General features: G+C 44.5%; 1 protein-coding gene across 2 annotated transcripts in view; it reads right to left on the minus strand.

Moving 5' to 3' along the window:
* RECQL2 (RECQ helicase L2) overlaps positions 1–7,327 on the minus strand; it is a 204,541-nt gene extending 197,214 nt beyond the window's left edge. For both annotated transcript variants that reach the window (XM_086527176.1, XM_086527175.1), the window contains exon 1: positions 7,190–7,327. In XM_086527176.1, coding sequence (XP_086383302.1) covers positions 7,190–7,250 — 61 coding nt within the window. In that variant the 5' untranslated portion in view covers positions 7,251–7,327. The remainder of the gene's footprint in view (positions 1–7,189) is intronic.
* Positions 7,328–16,083: the final 8,756 nt, after the last annotated feature.

Consider the following 16,083-nt stretch of genomic DNA (forward strand, 5'->3'; position numbering starts at 1 on the left):
CCCTGTCGACGTCGACCACGAACCTGCTGCCAACCCTCCTCCGCTTGAGCACCAGGCTCGGAGGGTGGCTCTGCCTGCGTACCCTGTGACTCTATCTGCTGCTGTGGGCCAACCCTTGAAGGCTAGGACTGAGCCTGCAGTGTAGGTTAGGGTCTCCTCCGTGGACACGCCTTCACAAGATGACCCATCTAACAACAAATAAAACACTGATTCGGGAGGCCCGAATACTCCACGCTCTGACGGAACCAACCTCCACTCATGCAAGGTAGTAGGATGACCTTTTGAAGAGTGTAGGTGTCCCAAACCAGAACACGTACTATAAAAATGTCGGCCGCCTTGGCAGCTACAGAGGTTGTCGTGCGAGGTGTCTCCAGGACAGTCCCAATCGTTGAGCCTATTCTAGAAAGGAGCGGAAGGTACTCCCTCCGCAGGCCGGGGAAGCAAACTGAGATGTGCAAGTATGCCTCCTCGACAAGAACGTCGGTAGCTGGGTCGAAACAGTGGCACCACTGTCGAAAGTGTGCTCAAACTGCTCGGATGGCCAGGGGGCTCATCGCAATGACCTTGGACGCCATCTCGAGCGTCTCAAACTCTATCTGGTATTAGCCACGTCCAAGAAGCTGAACATCGAGGACCTTGTCCACCTCTGTGTAAAGGCGGGCCTAGAGGAGATCACACACCTCCCCCCTGCTCGGTTTGGTGCCGAGAATCTTGCAAATAACAGAGGTGGCATGAAGACGTGCCACCTCTGCCTCTAAGCTCGCTTGCTCTATCGACGAAAGAGCAAATCGGATGGAGGGCTCTGCGGGGTCGGGTGAGGGGGCTTCAATGGAGTCCCTCTGTGGCGGAGCAAACTTTTCCATCTATGTTTGTTGCTGCAAAGGCGAGCAAAAGGGAGTCGAGGGCGTCGATGAGGGCGAGGTGAAGCGATACGGCGAGCCGATGCTGCTGGGAAGCAACACCGAAGGATAGCACGCGGAGGGAGTTTGGGGGGGGGGGGGGGGGGGGGGGGGGGGGGGGGGGGGGAGAGTGGGGCGAGCGGGCGGGGGCAGCACAGGGCAACGCGCAGCACGCTTGGCGGGCAGCTCCGGGCAACGCTCGAGGGGCCGGATGAGGCGGGCTAGCAAGGTCAGGGCGTGCACGAGGGGGAGCAAAGGGGAGGCAGCGATGGCGTGCGCGAGGGGTAGCAGCAACAGCAAGCTCGATGTACATCAAGGACACCATAGTATCGCATACTTAGCTTTGCATATACCATGATCGATACCACAAACTGCATCGTGCATCTCGATAAGAGTGAATGGCAACGGTAACCCGTGACAGATCTTTGTAGTGACCAAAGAAAGGATAAGACCAAATCTCCTCTCTGGCAAAAGAGGCTGTATCAAAAATTGGATCAGCAATAAAGCGTGCATCATTGTAATCACACGCAGGCAAGAACCTCATTACAATCAATGTGCAGGTCTCTCAAAGGATCTCCGTGGCCTAATATTATTCCCAATCAAGGTAGGATCAACATGTATGTACTCATCTATACCATATAGTAAGTTTGTACGGTACCACAATCAGTACAATACAATTAGTTTATGGCAAGGGTTTTTTTTTAATTTATTTGTATGGTTGTCTTGATGATGATCATTCATGATGAGTCATCCCAAGCCTATGTAGTCTCAATATGGCATGACATCCATGTTGTAATTGTCGGATTTGGTGTCAAAATGTGAGTAGTATGTGTTGTGACCATTGATGATTATGGAGATAGAGAGTATATAGTTTCAGTTTGGCATCACATAATTAGTCCATTTTCAAACTTGGTGTCTTGCACTATATGACTTGCTTTGTTATAGATGATATTTGGATGGTCTTTATTGTTGGATGACTTGGGAGCCCTATTGTGATGTGAAATGGTTCTTAGCTTATGGCATCTTCTTGTGTTATAGTTGTCATTTTATTGCAAATTGTATAGTGTTTTGTGATCTTGTATATTTTTAAGCACATCAGAACACAATCCATGAGTCCACAATGTTAAAGTTTATGTATCTCAACTGAATGCCCGACTCCACGACTTCGTGTCTACCGCATGGATTTTCTACCTCCCTTTCTGTTCGGTTGTGTTTTGAAGTGCTAAAAGTTTGTTCCAGTCTATTCTTTTTAGTTGGCATGTGGTGCCCTCCCGTTACAAGGACCCCCCTCAGGTAGAGACCGCCTCAGTTCTCATGGAAAGCACATCTGATCCCTAGATTTCTTTACACAAGGAATTAGACGCCCTATAACTATGAAACTAACTTCTTTGCTCTCTGATATCGATGGGGCCTTCTTGGAAGCAGTGGCCGATCTACAACAGCTCAAGGTATCAGAGAAGGTGCTGATACAAAGAGAAAAGCCTACAGCAAAGGATAAACACCTTTCAGCAAGCATCACTCTATGACATGCTCTGGCTAGATGCGGTTTTTTGAGGTGATACCCTTGCAATTATCCAATCTTTGTACACAAGTGTAGGTCCTAGTGCAGGCACCTCCCAATGGAGCCATTAGAGTCTTACATGATCTTCTATCCCATTGCTCCCCTCACTGATTACAAAAGCCCTCGTCTCACTATATCTATTCTAGGGCGGTTAGCGGTGATAGTTGATGGTGCATCTAGCATCAACCTCATGCCTGAGTTCACTATGTCGACCTTAGGTCTCCAACCTACCCAACTTGCCCCATTCACATTTACTATGGCAGACCATAGGACAATCTACCCCTTGGGCATAATGGACAAGGTGCCTCTTCAGGTACAAGACTTCACCTTTAGCTTGGATTTTGTTGTGGTTCACTTTTCCCAGGTCAAGGGAAGCTTCCCCTTGCTCATTGGTTGCTATGGCACACTAAAGCACTACATTATTGGGGGAATGATGCGATGTGGATTCATACTCCTGGAAGTCCAATGAAACCCATTCGCCCTGAAGGGGGGATGGATCCAGTGGTGCACCAAAGTTCTCTGTCAATAGAGTCCAACCATGAACTAGAACAACCTCCTCCATTCGACAACCTAGAGGAAGACCTGCTTGAGTGGCTGGAAGCTACCAAGTCTATGCTTTGTTATGTGCTCTCTATTCAATCATTGACTGAGGATACCCCATATAGTAGCTGGCCCAATTGTGTCCCCCTAGCCTAGAAACAAGTGCCGAGGTCATAGAGGCTGACGACTAAGATGCTCCTATAGTGGAAGCCCTTGGGCTTAGTGAACCGATGAAGGACCAGAGAAGAGGAAAGAAATCTTCTCTACATGAGTTCACCCAAACCCCAACCTCCTCTGTGTCTAACTCTCTGACCAAGGCAAAGCTCACCTCTGTGTCTGATGAGTTACCCTTCAACAAGCTTTCCCCAGGTTGGCTACAAGAAGCATTCGTCGATTTCAATATAGATCAACTCATGATGTCTCTATGCTCCAAGAAGCGGTTTCATCTTCATCTACAGAGATCACCTAACCAGTAAAGGAAGTCAATTTAAGCGACTCTGACAACCCTCAACCCATTCTTCTGGCCGCATGGCTGTGGGATCACCCTGTGCTGTTAGGCCAGGTAAAAGCATGTTTTTACCTCGTCTTACAATTATTTGGAAGGGATACCGCTAGAGCTAGGAGTCTACATTATCCCTCTAACAGTGGCGCTAAACCAGTTAAAGGCCAAGCGTACAAGCTCAATTTGAAGTATGCAGAAGCTGTCAAACTAGAGTTAGAGAAGATGCAAGAAGCAAATATCATCGTGTCACAGTGGAGCACTCAGAGTGGCTATCACCAATGGTCATAACTCCAAAGAAGCAGTCCAATAAAATCCGAGTATGTGTAAACTACCGCGCTCTCAACAAGGTGACATCCTTGATGGCGTTCCGACCCTTCACCAAAAGAGTCCTAGAAGATGTGGCTGGCCATATACTCTACAATTCCACGGATGGTTTTAGTGGCTATAATCAGTTAAGAATCCATCCTGATGACCAAATCAAGACTACTTTTGTGACTCTCTCAAGCATCTTTATCTACAAGAGGAGCTGAAAAACGCCCCACCTTCTTTCAATCGTACGGTCTACATCATCTTTTGTCCTCTCCTCACTGATCATCTCCGAATCTTTATGGACGACTTCTCAACATTCTCCAACGTGCAATGTTCCACCCCCATGGAGAATATGGAGGAGCACCTAGCTCAGCTCTCCACAATATTCCTCAAGTGTCAACAAGCGCGCCATAAGCTCTATCTTAACAAATGCCACTAATTGGTCACTCAAGGTACGCTTTTAGGTCATGTGTTGTCTACTAAAGGTTTGGCCCCTAACCCTGATAAGATAGTGGCCATTCTGAGGTTACCTCCCCCAATCAACCCCAAGGGTATCCAGAGTTTTGTAGGCCATACCAGTTATCATCACAGGTTCATTCGCATGTATGCAGATGTTGCCCAACCCCTGACAAGGTTGACCAATGTTGCTATCCCCTTTCAGTGGTCTAAGGCTGAGGCCCAAGCTTTTGTCTATCTATAGAAGCGTTTGACCGAGGCAACTATTCTAGTTGCCCAAGATTGGTCCCTCACTTTTCATGAGCATACAGATGCTAGTCAAATTGTTGTAGGCATTGTCTTGACTCAGCCTAGCAAAGAATTCAACCTCGATTGCCCCATCCACTACGCAAGTCGCTCCTCACCAAGGCTGACCGCAACTACAACACAACAGAGAGGGAAACTTTAGCTATTGTTTATAATTCTGCCATTATATATTGGGTGTACACTTCACCATTATTACTAGCCATCATGCTCTACGATTATCTCCCCCAATGAACCCCAAAGCTTTGTAGGCCATACAAGTTATCATCACAAGTTCATTCACATGTATGCAGATGTTGCCCAGCCCCTCGCACGGCTGACCAGTGTTGCTATCCCCTTTCAATGGTCCAACGATAAGGCCCAAGCTTTTGCCTATCTCAAAAAGCGTGTGACCGAGGCACCTAGGTCCTATTCTAGCTGCCCCAGACTGGTCCCTCACTTTTCATGCGCATACTGATGTTGTTGTAGACGTTGTCTTGACTCAGCCTAACAAAGAATTCAACATGGATTTCCCCAACCACTACACAAATCGCCTGCTCACCAAGGCTAAGCGCAACAACAGCACGACAGAGGGGGAAGGTTTAGCTATTGTTTATAATGACCATCATGCTCTACGTTATCTGTTGAATAAGCCATGGCATGCCGGGTTCGGAGGTGGCTACTTCTCTTCCAGGAGTTCGATTTTAAGGTGGTTCTTTGCCCCGGCAAGCATCATGTCATGACTCATGGCGGACCACCTCTCTAGGGTACACACAGGTGAAGAAGCTATAGAAGTCGAAGATGACTTCCCAGATAGAAATCTCTTCAGGGTAGACACAACCCCAGAATAGTATGGCAATGTCTTGCATTTGCTGTCCACTAGAATATACCAAGAGAATGCCTCTCCTTCACAAAAGAGAAGACTACTGCTAAAGTCCACGTCATTTACCTTGACTGGGGCCATCTCTACAAGTTTGGAGCAGATGGTGTCTCTTGCATATGTGTCTGCCCTCATGAGGTAGAGCATATTATTTTTTTTAAATGCCCACAGTGGTCCCATTGGTGGCCATGACCCAAGTCACATTAAAGCACCGAAAGTACTACAGATGGGTTATGGTGGCCATATGTGTTTAGGGATGCAATTGCTCAAGTGGCGTTGTGCACCTAAATCCAACAGGCAAACCAATCATCCTTTGCAGGTCTCAATTGCATGGTTACCCTTTGAAAGATGGGGATTGGACTTTGTTGGTCCCATTTCTCCACCAGCACAATTGGAAATAAGAAGTATCTTCTAGTCACACAGATTATGCTACAGAATGGACCGAGGTACTCGCCACCACCGACTGCACAATGGCAAAGTTCTTGTATGAGAATATATTTTGCAGATTTGGTTGCCTCACCAATGATTGAGGCAACCACTTTGTAAAAGAGTTGATCTCTACAATGCTATTCTCGCTTCGGTTTCCAATGTTTCAAGATCTACTACTAGCTATGGATATTGAATTGGCTAGTGCTTAGTTAGTTGCCTCGATACTCACAAGGTTCGAGCGCCTTCGTTATAACTACAAAAAGTGGATCGACTTGTCTCACAATTGTAAAGCCAAAGCAAAAGCAAGGTTCAAGTTTTGAGAAAGGACAAAGCTTGACGAGCACAACAAATACAGTGTTTCTACCAATGACGAGGACGTGACACACATGGCGATGGCCATCGTGGCCTCAATTCTCAGATTGGAGCTTCCTATACCTGATTTGGACCTATGTGTTGGAGAGGGGCAATTGGAGCTCTCTATACTTGGACTCGTGTGTCCAAGTTCGCTTCATTGGTGTTTGAACCTGTGTGTTGAACAGAGTTCAAGGCACATTACATAAGGACAAGAACCAATGTGACGCGTACAAAACATTAAAATTGTGCGCACAATCCATCGTTGTTGGCCCGATTATAGACAAGATGTGTCCCAAAGTTCATTGTCTTGGAAATCTTGGACGTGATGTGTTCACAATTCAAGAAGAATGGGGATTCTTAGACACAGTGTGGTCTACAGTTCAACTTTCTATGAGACAACCAGTGCTCTATTGGAGTGTCCATGGTAGCTTCTTCATCGACTTCCAACATATATCCACTATGAGCTGCAAAGGTGTTAAAGTTCATGCATCTCAAGTGAATGCCCAACGTGATCCTAGTTAACACTTTGCCTTTTAAATATTTATTCTACTATTTGAAGTGATTCTAGGTAGGTCTATTTCTATTGGGTAGTATATAAGCACACCAAAGCCCCCATTATAAACCAACTCATTTGCAATGGTTGGTTGGTTCAGCAACTCTCTCTCGTGTAATCTCTCCCTAGCTCTACGCTTTCGCACCATCAACTTTGACACACAGTAGGCGCATAATGCAACATAATCCCAACCAATGCGTAGTTTTCCACATATCTCTCTGTGTGTCTGTCCCCCAACAAGAAAGATGATGTTTCAGTTGAAGGGCAATGGCGTTCCGTATCAGCTGACCATTCGCTATTATAAGTTGTAGTAGAAAGACCCTCGAGTCGTAAACGGCAGGGTAGGCAGCATTGAAATGTGTGTGTGTGTGTGTGTGTGTGTGTGTGTGTGTGTTTTCAAACGTTCGCGGGAAACCATCGTCACCTTGCACTTGAATGAGCTCCTTGTTCACCAAGCGTAGTTGCTCGTCGACCTCCTGCGCCATCTTTCTCCGCTAGTTAAAATTCCACCAACGTCAAGGAGAACCCTCAAGCTACATAAACTCCACCTTGGCTAACTTTTAGGGGCAAATTTACTCCCCAAGTCTCCCGAGGTCTTAGAATCGATCCAACTATACCAAAAAATCGGTATTTTATTGATGCAACTATGTCAAAATCGGCATAGTTTCTTGCATAGTTGTGTATAAGACAAGTAACTAGTGCACTCTTGAATGTGCATGAGGCTTAGTTATTTCAAAAATTAACTGATAACTATGCATCGTGTGACCATTGTTGTTACCATATATGTGGTCGTGATGTGTGAACGCACTTAGGACCCCTAGGGCATTTTTTCCTCACTAGGAGGTTTTTTTCTCCGTGCATTGTATATATGTCCATCGCTAACTTATCTTTCTATTTTGCACTAAGCAATATACTCTCTGTTGTGTGCCTTGAGCTTCTTCATCTTCTCCAAGCTGTGTGTGAAACTCTGCAACCCTAATTCGAACAATTGGTATCATAGCAGCTTGCGTCCTACCGGGCATAGTCACCAGCATCTCCAGCACTGCTCACTTTTTTCCAATTTGGGTGACCTTTCGTGAGCGTTAGCAGGTTGATTAATACTTTGGGCAAGCTCTTTCAAGCTCAAAGAGCTTGGTGTGCTCAAAATTTTGATTGATACTCATTTCGGCCTTCGTTTCCACTAAAAGTAGTATTGCACAAGCAATTTCGTCCTTTTGTGCAGAATTTCTGTCAGTGCAATTTTCTGCAGAACAATTCCCTTAGAGTCCTTTTTGGGTTGTGCTACACGACACATCTTAGTCCTACTTTGTTTTTCCTCTATTCGGGCAAGTTTCACAATAAATGCAGTCAACCACCATGGCTGATAATAACACAGATGTTTTCAAGATGTTTGTTGTTGTTGAGGATAAACTAGATGGGGACAACTACCCAATGTAGGCTTACATGATGACACATGTTCTTGTGTCAAAGAGTGTTTGGAATGTTGTGCAGGGCATTGATGTACGTCCGCCTTCCATGGATACATGCTCTGTTGAGGATGTTGCAGGTATATTGTTGCTAGAGTTGTTTTGCCTATAGCTGAGCAGGCTCGTTGGGATGTTAGAGATGCACGAGACCATCGAGACCATTTTGATCAAAATTGTTCAGAAAGAAGCTCATGATTGGGATGAGAAGCTTTGGGTAGCACTGTGGGGGCTTATAGCACAACTTACAAGAGCACAACTGGAGTGACTCCATTTTGAATGATGTATGGCGGCACAGAAGCAATAGTGCCTATGGAGTTTGTTGTTCTTAATCTCACAATGGCCATTGAACATGAAATGGATTATAATTCAACACTGAAGAATCGGTTAGATGAGTTGAAGCTAGACGAGATCAGACAGAGGGAAATTCTAGAATGAGAAATGGTCCAACAAAGAAAGAAATACTGGCACGAAAGTGAGCTGAAGACCAGGGAGTTTAAGAAAGGGGACTTGGTTTTACTATATCCTATGAAATTAGACCCAAAGAAACGTGATCGGATCCAACACCACTTGCCAAGATCGACTTTCCTTATAGGCTGACGCAACCTAACTCTTCTCCTCTGAATCGCACTGCATCTGTTCCTCTTTGACCAACATTTAAGGGTTTCAGGTGGAAGCGGAGTGTGCAAGTGTGGGAAGTAGGGAAGGGAAGGGGATGGAGAGGCAGACATAGGTTGTTAGTGGAGCATTGGAGAGTGCAACACTCTCTTCTCCTTATTTACTTTACGAACAAAGAATGAGTAAGCGCACGAGCGCCTGGCCACAAGTCGGTCACGGGGCCTGAAACCCAACAATCTCCCACTTGAAGGCCAACATGGCCCAAGTGGCTAAAGAATATAGGGGCTACTATGTACAAATGTACAAAACGTGAAGTGTGACCCTAGCTTCACCATACGCCCATCGTCTCTATGCAATGTGCGAACCGCTTTGAGGCTAGGCTCTTTGTTAGAGCATCCATTGGGTTTTCATCCGTGTGAACTTTGACTAACTCAATGCGTTTGCTAGCCAAAATATCCCGTACCACATGATACTTGACCTCTATGTGTTTTGACTTGGAGTGAAACACGAGGTTCTTTGCTAATGCAATCGCACTTTGACTATCACAATGTAGCACTAGAGTCTGGTGTATACCAAAATCTCCCACTAGACAAGATAACCACGCAGCTTCCTTACTGGAACTAGAAATTACAACATACTTTGCCTCAGTGGTGGAAGACAAAGTGCAATTTTGGATACATGACCTCCAAGAAACTACCACTCCAGCAAACAAGAAAACATAGCGATGTGTGGATCACTTAATGTCCACACAACCCGCATAATCCGAATCAGTGTATCCAACTATGGATGCCTCAATGATCCTCCCCAAGTGTAAACACTTGTTGGCTAAGCCCTTGACGTATCTCAAGATGTGCTTCATTGCTTCCCAATGATTTTTGCCTGGTTTTGCCATAAACCTGCTGACCACTCCCACTACATATGCAATGTCTGGCCGTGTGCTAATCCTAATGAACATAAGACTGCCAACTGTCGAAGAATACGGCACCTTTGCCATCTCTACCTTTTTAGCATCCGATTTGGGACAATCATGCTTGCAAGTTTTTTGTATGTTGCCATTGGGGTACTCAATGCTTTTCCCCCTTGCATGTTAAAACGTTGCAAGACCTTGTGAATATACTCTTCCTACAAAAGTTCAAGTATACCACGTTTGCGATCTCTCTTGATACGCATACCAAGAAAGTTATGTACATCACCCAAATCTTTCATAGCAAATTGCTTGCTTAAGGCATCCATGAGAAGTGCAATCTCATCTTTTGACTTTCTGGCTATGAGCATATCATCCACGTACAAAATCAGAATGATGAGGGAACCATCGTTCAACCTCTTTGTGTACAAGTAGTAATCCTCTTGGCTCCGTACGTAACCTTTGGACTGAATGTACTTCTCAAACTTGATATACCATTGCCTTGAGTCTTACTTTAATCCATACAAAGCTTTCTTGAGTCTACACGCCAGTCTACCGGTGTTGGCTTCTCAGGCTTTATCGCAAAACCTTCTGGCTGTTTCATCTAAACATCCTCTTCAAGATCCCCATGAAGAAACGTTGTCTTCACATCCATTTGGACCAATTTCAAGTTCTCAATGGCTACTAGACCAAGCACAAGGTGCAATGTAGTCATCTTGACCACTGGAGAAAATATTTCATCAAAATCCATGCCTTTCGTTTGCTTTGGCAACCAATCTAGCCTTATACTTAGGCTCGGGATCATTTGTGATATACTTCTTCTTGTACACCCATTTGCATGGCAATGCCTGTTTACCCGTAGGTAGCTCTGTCAATTCCCAAGTTTCTTTTGCTAAAATCAAGTTATACTCAGATTGCATAGCCCCTTCCCACTTCATGCTATCATCCATTTGAATGGCCTCTTTGTAGCAAGTGGGTTCATCGCAATCAATGACTAGCAAGTAGTCTAATACTGGCTCAAAACGCTCAGGTGCATGAGATGTACGAGTAGATCTCTTAAGTGTCTGACTATTGGATTCCACTCTCTCTGGAGCAACATGTGTTTGTGTACTAGTTGAAGGTGCATCACTAGCACGCCCAACATTCTATGTAACTGGTGGTGAGGAAACATCATCAAACCGTACTCTACATTACTCAATGTCTTTCATTGGCTTTTTATGCATCTTAGACTCGTTGAATATCAACTATGAGCTGCGTATAACCTTCTTAGATTCCAGGTGTCAGAGACGATATCCCATCTCTCTGTCTATACCATATCCAATGAAGATGCACGTGTGTGATTTGGGGTCTAGCTTTTTTCTAAGTGCTTTTAGCACATGTGAGAATGCCTCACACCCAAATACATGTATTCTGACATAATTGGTCTCTTTGCCCATCCACATCTCCTATGGAACCTTGTACTTTAGTGGTGTACTAGGTGACCGATTGATCAAGTAAGCAGCCGTTGTAACAGCTTCTCCCCCAAATTCTTGAAGTAAGTTGGTCGTGGACAACATAGATGTGACACGTTCTTGAATGGTTCTATTTATCCTCTCAGCCACACCGTTTTGGGCGTGTGTATAAAGAGTGGTAAATTGTCTTCTAATGCCTCTTTTACTGCAAAAGTCTTTGAACTTGGAGGAAATGTACTCGCCTCCATTGTCACTGTGCAAAGCTTTAAGCTTTCTACCCGATTGGTATCTACCAATGCTAATAACTTCTAAAAGACACTAAAGACATCACTCTTCTGCTTCAAGAGGTAAACCATAACCTTTCTAGTAGAGTCATCTATGAATGTTAGGAAGTATAATGCTCCCCCTAGAGACTTGGCTAGCATAGGTCCGCACAAGTCGTTATGAATGAGATCAAGAGGACTCCTTAACTCCTTGTCCAAAGGCGCTGATGTCAACCTAGTCTGTTTGCCGTAGATACAATACTCACATAAAGAGAAAATATAGTAATTTGACACAGGGATATAAGTAGAGCGCTCCAAAACTTTCATTCCTTTTTTACTCATATGTCCTAGCTGGCTATGCCACAACTCTGTAGATGGCAGCTCGGCTACACAAATAGAATTTTCTTTCACAGAAGAGACATAAAGTGAGTACAATGAGCCAGACTGATGGCCTTTAAGCATGACCAGATTTCCCTTCTTGATAATCCAAGAACCATGAGCAAATATAGTAGTGTAACCCAAATTGTCCAGCTGTCAATTTGGGTACATGTCTGACATTGTGCAACATAAACTCAGTAGTGTATGTAGAAAACCACTCCTTGTGAGGAGTCACATGAAAGCTAGCACTTGAGTCCACAATCCAATTCTGCGCATAACACTCATCATGAGCTAACAATGCATTAGAACTCAAATCCGATGTGAAAATGAACACATCATCTAACACTTTTTAGAAACTTTTTCAATGGCTAGAGATTCAACCACATTAAGCTCTTCAATCTCCATGTTGCTTTTAGGTTTGTCAGACTTTGCTTTCTCTTTGCCCTTATCATGTTGCATTGTGCGGAAATATTTCTTCAAGTGTCCCTTTTTATGGCAGTATTAACACTCTACATTTCACGTGCCTTTGCCGCAACTCTTGCTACGACCTTGCCTGCGATCCTCTAAACGACTGCGGCTACGACCACGCTGCCTTTGCTTGTCACGATTGCCACTAACCACATACGCATCACCATGCCCACTCGCATCAAGCGATTGACATCGAATCTCCTCAGTGAGCAATGCACTAGCAACACTACTAAAATCTAGCTTGCCATTGGGTACAGAATTGCTTATGACTGTGTTGAATGTATCCCATGACGATAGCAAGAAAATGGCCTTCATTTCATCATCAAAATTGAGACCTTTTGAAGTAAGAAGGACTTAGTTCGAGGTACACCGTTGGGAACTATAGTCTCAATAATGGAGTCTCTCGCACTGGCACATCAATTTCGACACAAATTCTTGTGATTCAGCATCAGCTCAACATCACCTCTCATTGTGGTGGATCTTCGACATCCGATCGCAATACCGAGCGTTCCCGTGGACAAGCGCTTTCCCGCGGACAGTCATGCTTGCGACATGCACGGGTGAGGTGCCTCTACCATAGAGGAGTGACACTGGCATCGGCATCGAGCGCACTGATCGGACCTTGCGGCACCATTTTGACTATGAGTACCTTTGGTGGCTATTTGACTAGCACATTTTCGCCCAGCGGCCGAAATTGGCACATACCGACACCGACATTCAGGTTACAGGTTACAAGGGGCTTTTGAGCACGTTTACACACAGATTCTCTCGGTTTCCAGACACTTACAGGCACAACACTTTCACAAGCGATTTAGCAGTCATTTCAACAATAGTTTCTCTGCATACAAATGCATTGACAGATGCATTTTTGTGTAAGCACACTTAGTGCTACTGAGCTCTTTTAAAAGCAGATATCCCCACAGGGATCACTTTTACTACATGTAACAATTCTTGCCACCTGTTTGAGCACGATTCATTCATGTATGTTGAGTTGTGGACACTGCCTATTGTACTACGTGTGGAGCTATTTTTGGCTATTTTGGAAGTTTTTTTCGGCCGTTTATGAGATTCGGACCAGAAGAGCGAGCTCTTTCTGAGACTGTGGCTAGTTCTTTTGTGTCTGCATTAGCCTTTGGAGGGTCGATACCGTGAGGTTTTCTTTGAGCTTGGGTATTCTCAAATGTTGAGATACCTTCAGTGATACAGGTAGCTGGAGTTCCCCATTACAGTGCCCTCGCCATAGGACATGTATCTAGATGGTTTTTTGTGCTTTTGATGTCGAGTTGGCAGTCACACATCAATGGTTTTGAGCAGTTGATGCACAGTGGTCCTTTTTTGACCGGTTTATGCATTTTTGAGTTGATTTTTTACTCCTTATACAAAAGAGACTCTGTCGGATTTTTCCCTCAAGTCTATTTTCTGCGTTCTTGGCACTTTTAGCCATTTTTAGACAATGATTGTACTACATTTTGGTTTGAGTTTTTGCTCCTATTCTAGGGAAAACTCTGTCAAAATTATCCAGTAAATTGGACATGTATTTTTGGTACATTCTCTTCATCATGGCTGCGAGTAGTGCTTCCGAAAGAGAAGAGTAATACATCAAAAAGTTTGATGGCTCAAGCTTTGTCATTTTGGCGGTAGTGTATGCAAGATGTTTTGATCAACAAAGGCTTCCTTGCGTGCAAGAAGAGAGAATGCGTACACTAATGATGAGTGGGATGACTTGAATGAGCGTGCTATGGCAACCATTTGTCTGCACCTTGGTGAATCCATTTACTTTACCATAATGGATAAGACCAATGGCAAAGATCTGTGGGATGCTTTATGTGAGGCTTGCAATACCTCGAACAAGGTTTTCTTGATGAAGAAATTGATGTGCATGAACATGAAAGAAGGCAGTAATGTTAGTTCTAAGAGAAGAGTACTACATCAAAAAGTTTGATGGCTCAAACTTTGTCATTAGGCTGCAGCGTACGCAAGATGTTTTGATCAACAAAGGTTTGATAGCACCCTTGCATGCAAGAAGAGAGAATGTGTACACTAATGATGGTGGGATGAGTTGAATGAGCGTGCTATGGTGACCATTCGCCTGCACCTTGGTGAATCCATTTACTTTACCGTAATGGATAAGACCAATGCCAAAGATTTGTGGGATGCTCTATCTCAGGCTTCGGATGGCAACAACGCCTCGAACAAAATTTTCTTGATGACGAAATTGACCTCTATTATTATAAGCAAGAAAAGAGAAACCAATAGCTCTGATACCAGTGTAATGGAAATGGCCTATGAACTTTGAGAATAGCGGAAATATGAGAATTAAAGAGAGCATTTTTGTGAGACTACTTTGAGAACATAGAGGGTGAAATTAATTAGCGGTAGCAACATAGCGATTATACGTAATTAACTTGGCATGAACAATACTTTTGCAAGAGAAAGAATCAGAGAACTTGACAACAGTTGAGGATCGGATTTATGTGGAGCCGGTCCCCCCTCCAATAGGCTTTTGTATGATTCTCCCATAAAGAGAATCTATAATACAAAGAGAGACTTGGTACAATACAATCTTTGTGTTGCTTGTGACCTTGGTGATGCTATGAAGATGGAAAGCTTCATGCATCACAAGCATAACATAAACTTTGTAAAAGCATTAACCGTCCCCAACCTCAGTCCCAAGGCCTCAAACACCTTTGAAGGTGGAGAGAGCTAGCGGGGAATGAGGGTCGGGAAGAGGAAGAAGAATCATTCATAGGAAAAAGAAATAGTTCATCACTTATTATCACTCTTCTTGCAAGCATACATAATAGCATAGTAATGAAGATGGAGAAGATGGCAAGCTTAAGCATTAAAGCATGGCTCTTGGTTGGATTTGCATTCCATAGCCAAGAGTGTTGGTGTAGGCTCTCAACTTCTCAACAAGCTTGGAGAATGAGATGGAGTTCTTGCACTTTCACCAAGTGAGAATGTGTGAAAAATGTGTGTGTGAGAGGGTGTATACCCCCAAGCACCCCCCTTGCTTGCTTTGGTCAACCCCTCCTTGTAGCTCAAGCTTGAAGCTCATTGGATCCCTCTAAGCCTAGCCAATCACATGCACAATGCGTTTCAGGCAACATGGTTAGTCTTTGGACAAGTGTCCTCCTTACCCCTTTGAGAGAGAGAGCTTGAAAATATCCAGATATTTGCTAGATTGAACTAGAAGCTCATTGGACCCCTATTTAGCCCAGCCAATAGGATTCAAGCACACCATGTGGCTAAGCATAGGGAGAGCCTGACATGTGTCCATGTGCCCCTTGAGAAAGGGGGTGCCCTTTGGGTGAGTGGGAGGTTAAGTCAAAGATTCCTCTAACTTTGGGGCTTTCCCCCTCCTTTGTAGGGTCTCTTTTTTACTCAATCCCCTCAAGCACCTTACCCCCCCATGCATGGGAAGCTTCTCGAGCACCTTACTCATCAAGCATGACAAGCACTTCAAGCACCTTAGTCAGTAAGCACGACAAGCACATCAAGCATGACAAGCACCTCAAGCACCTTACTCATCAAGCATGACAAGCACCTCAAACACGCAAGTAGGGAGATGTGCTCCATGGCTCTGATACCACTTGAAGGATGAAAGCGAACTGTTCAAGAGTGGGAAGTAGAGAAGGGAAGGGAATGGAGAGGCAAACACATGGTGCTAGTGGAGCATTGGAGAGTACAACATCTCTTCTCCTTATTTACTTTACGAACAAAGAATGAGTAAGCGGGTTAGCACCCGACCACAAGCAGCCCACGGGGTCAAA

Source organism: Adiantum capillus-veneris, chromosome 13 (genome assembly GCF_014529385.1).
Source record: "Adiantum capillus-veneris isolate H3 chromosome 13, ASM1452938v2, whole genome shotgun sequence".
NCBI lineage: Eukaryota > Viridiplantae > Streptophyta > Polypodiopsida > Polypodiales > Pteridaceae > Adiantum > Adiantum capillus-veneris.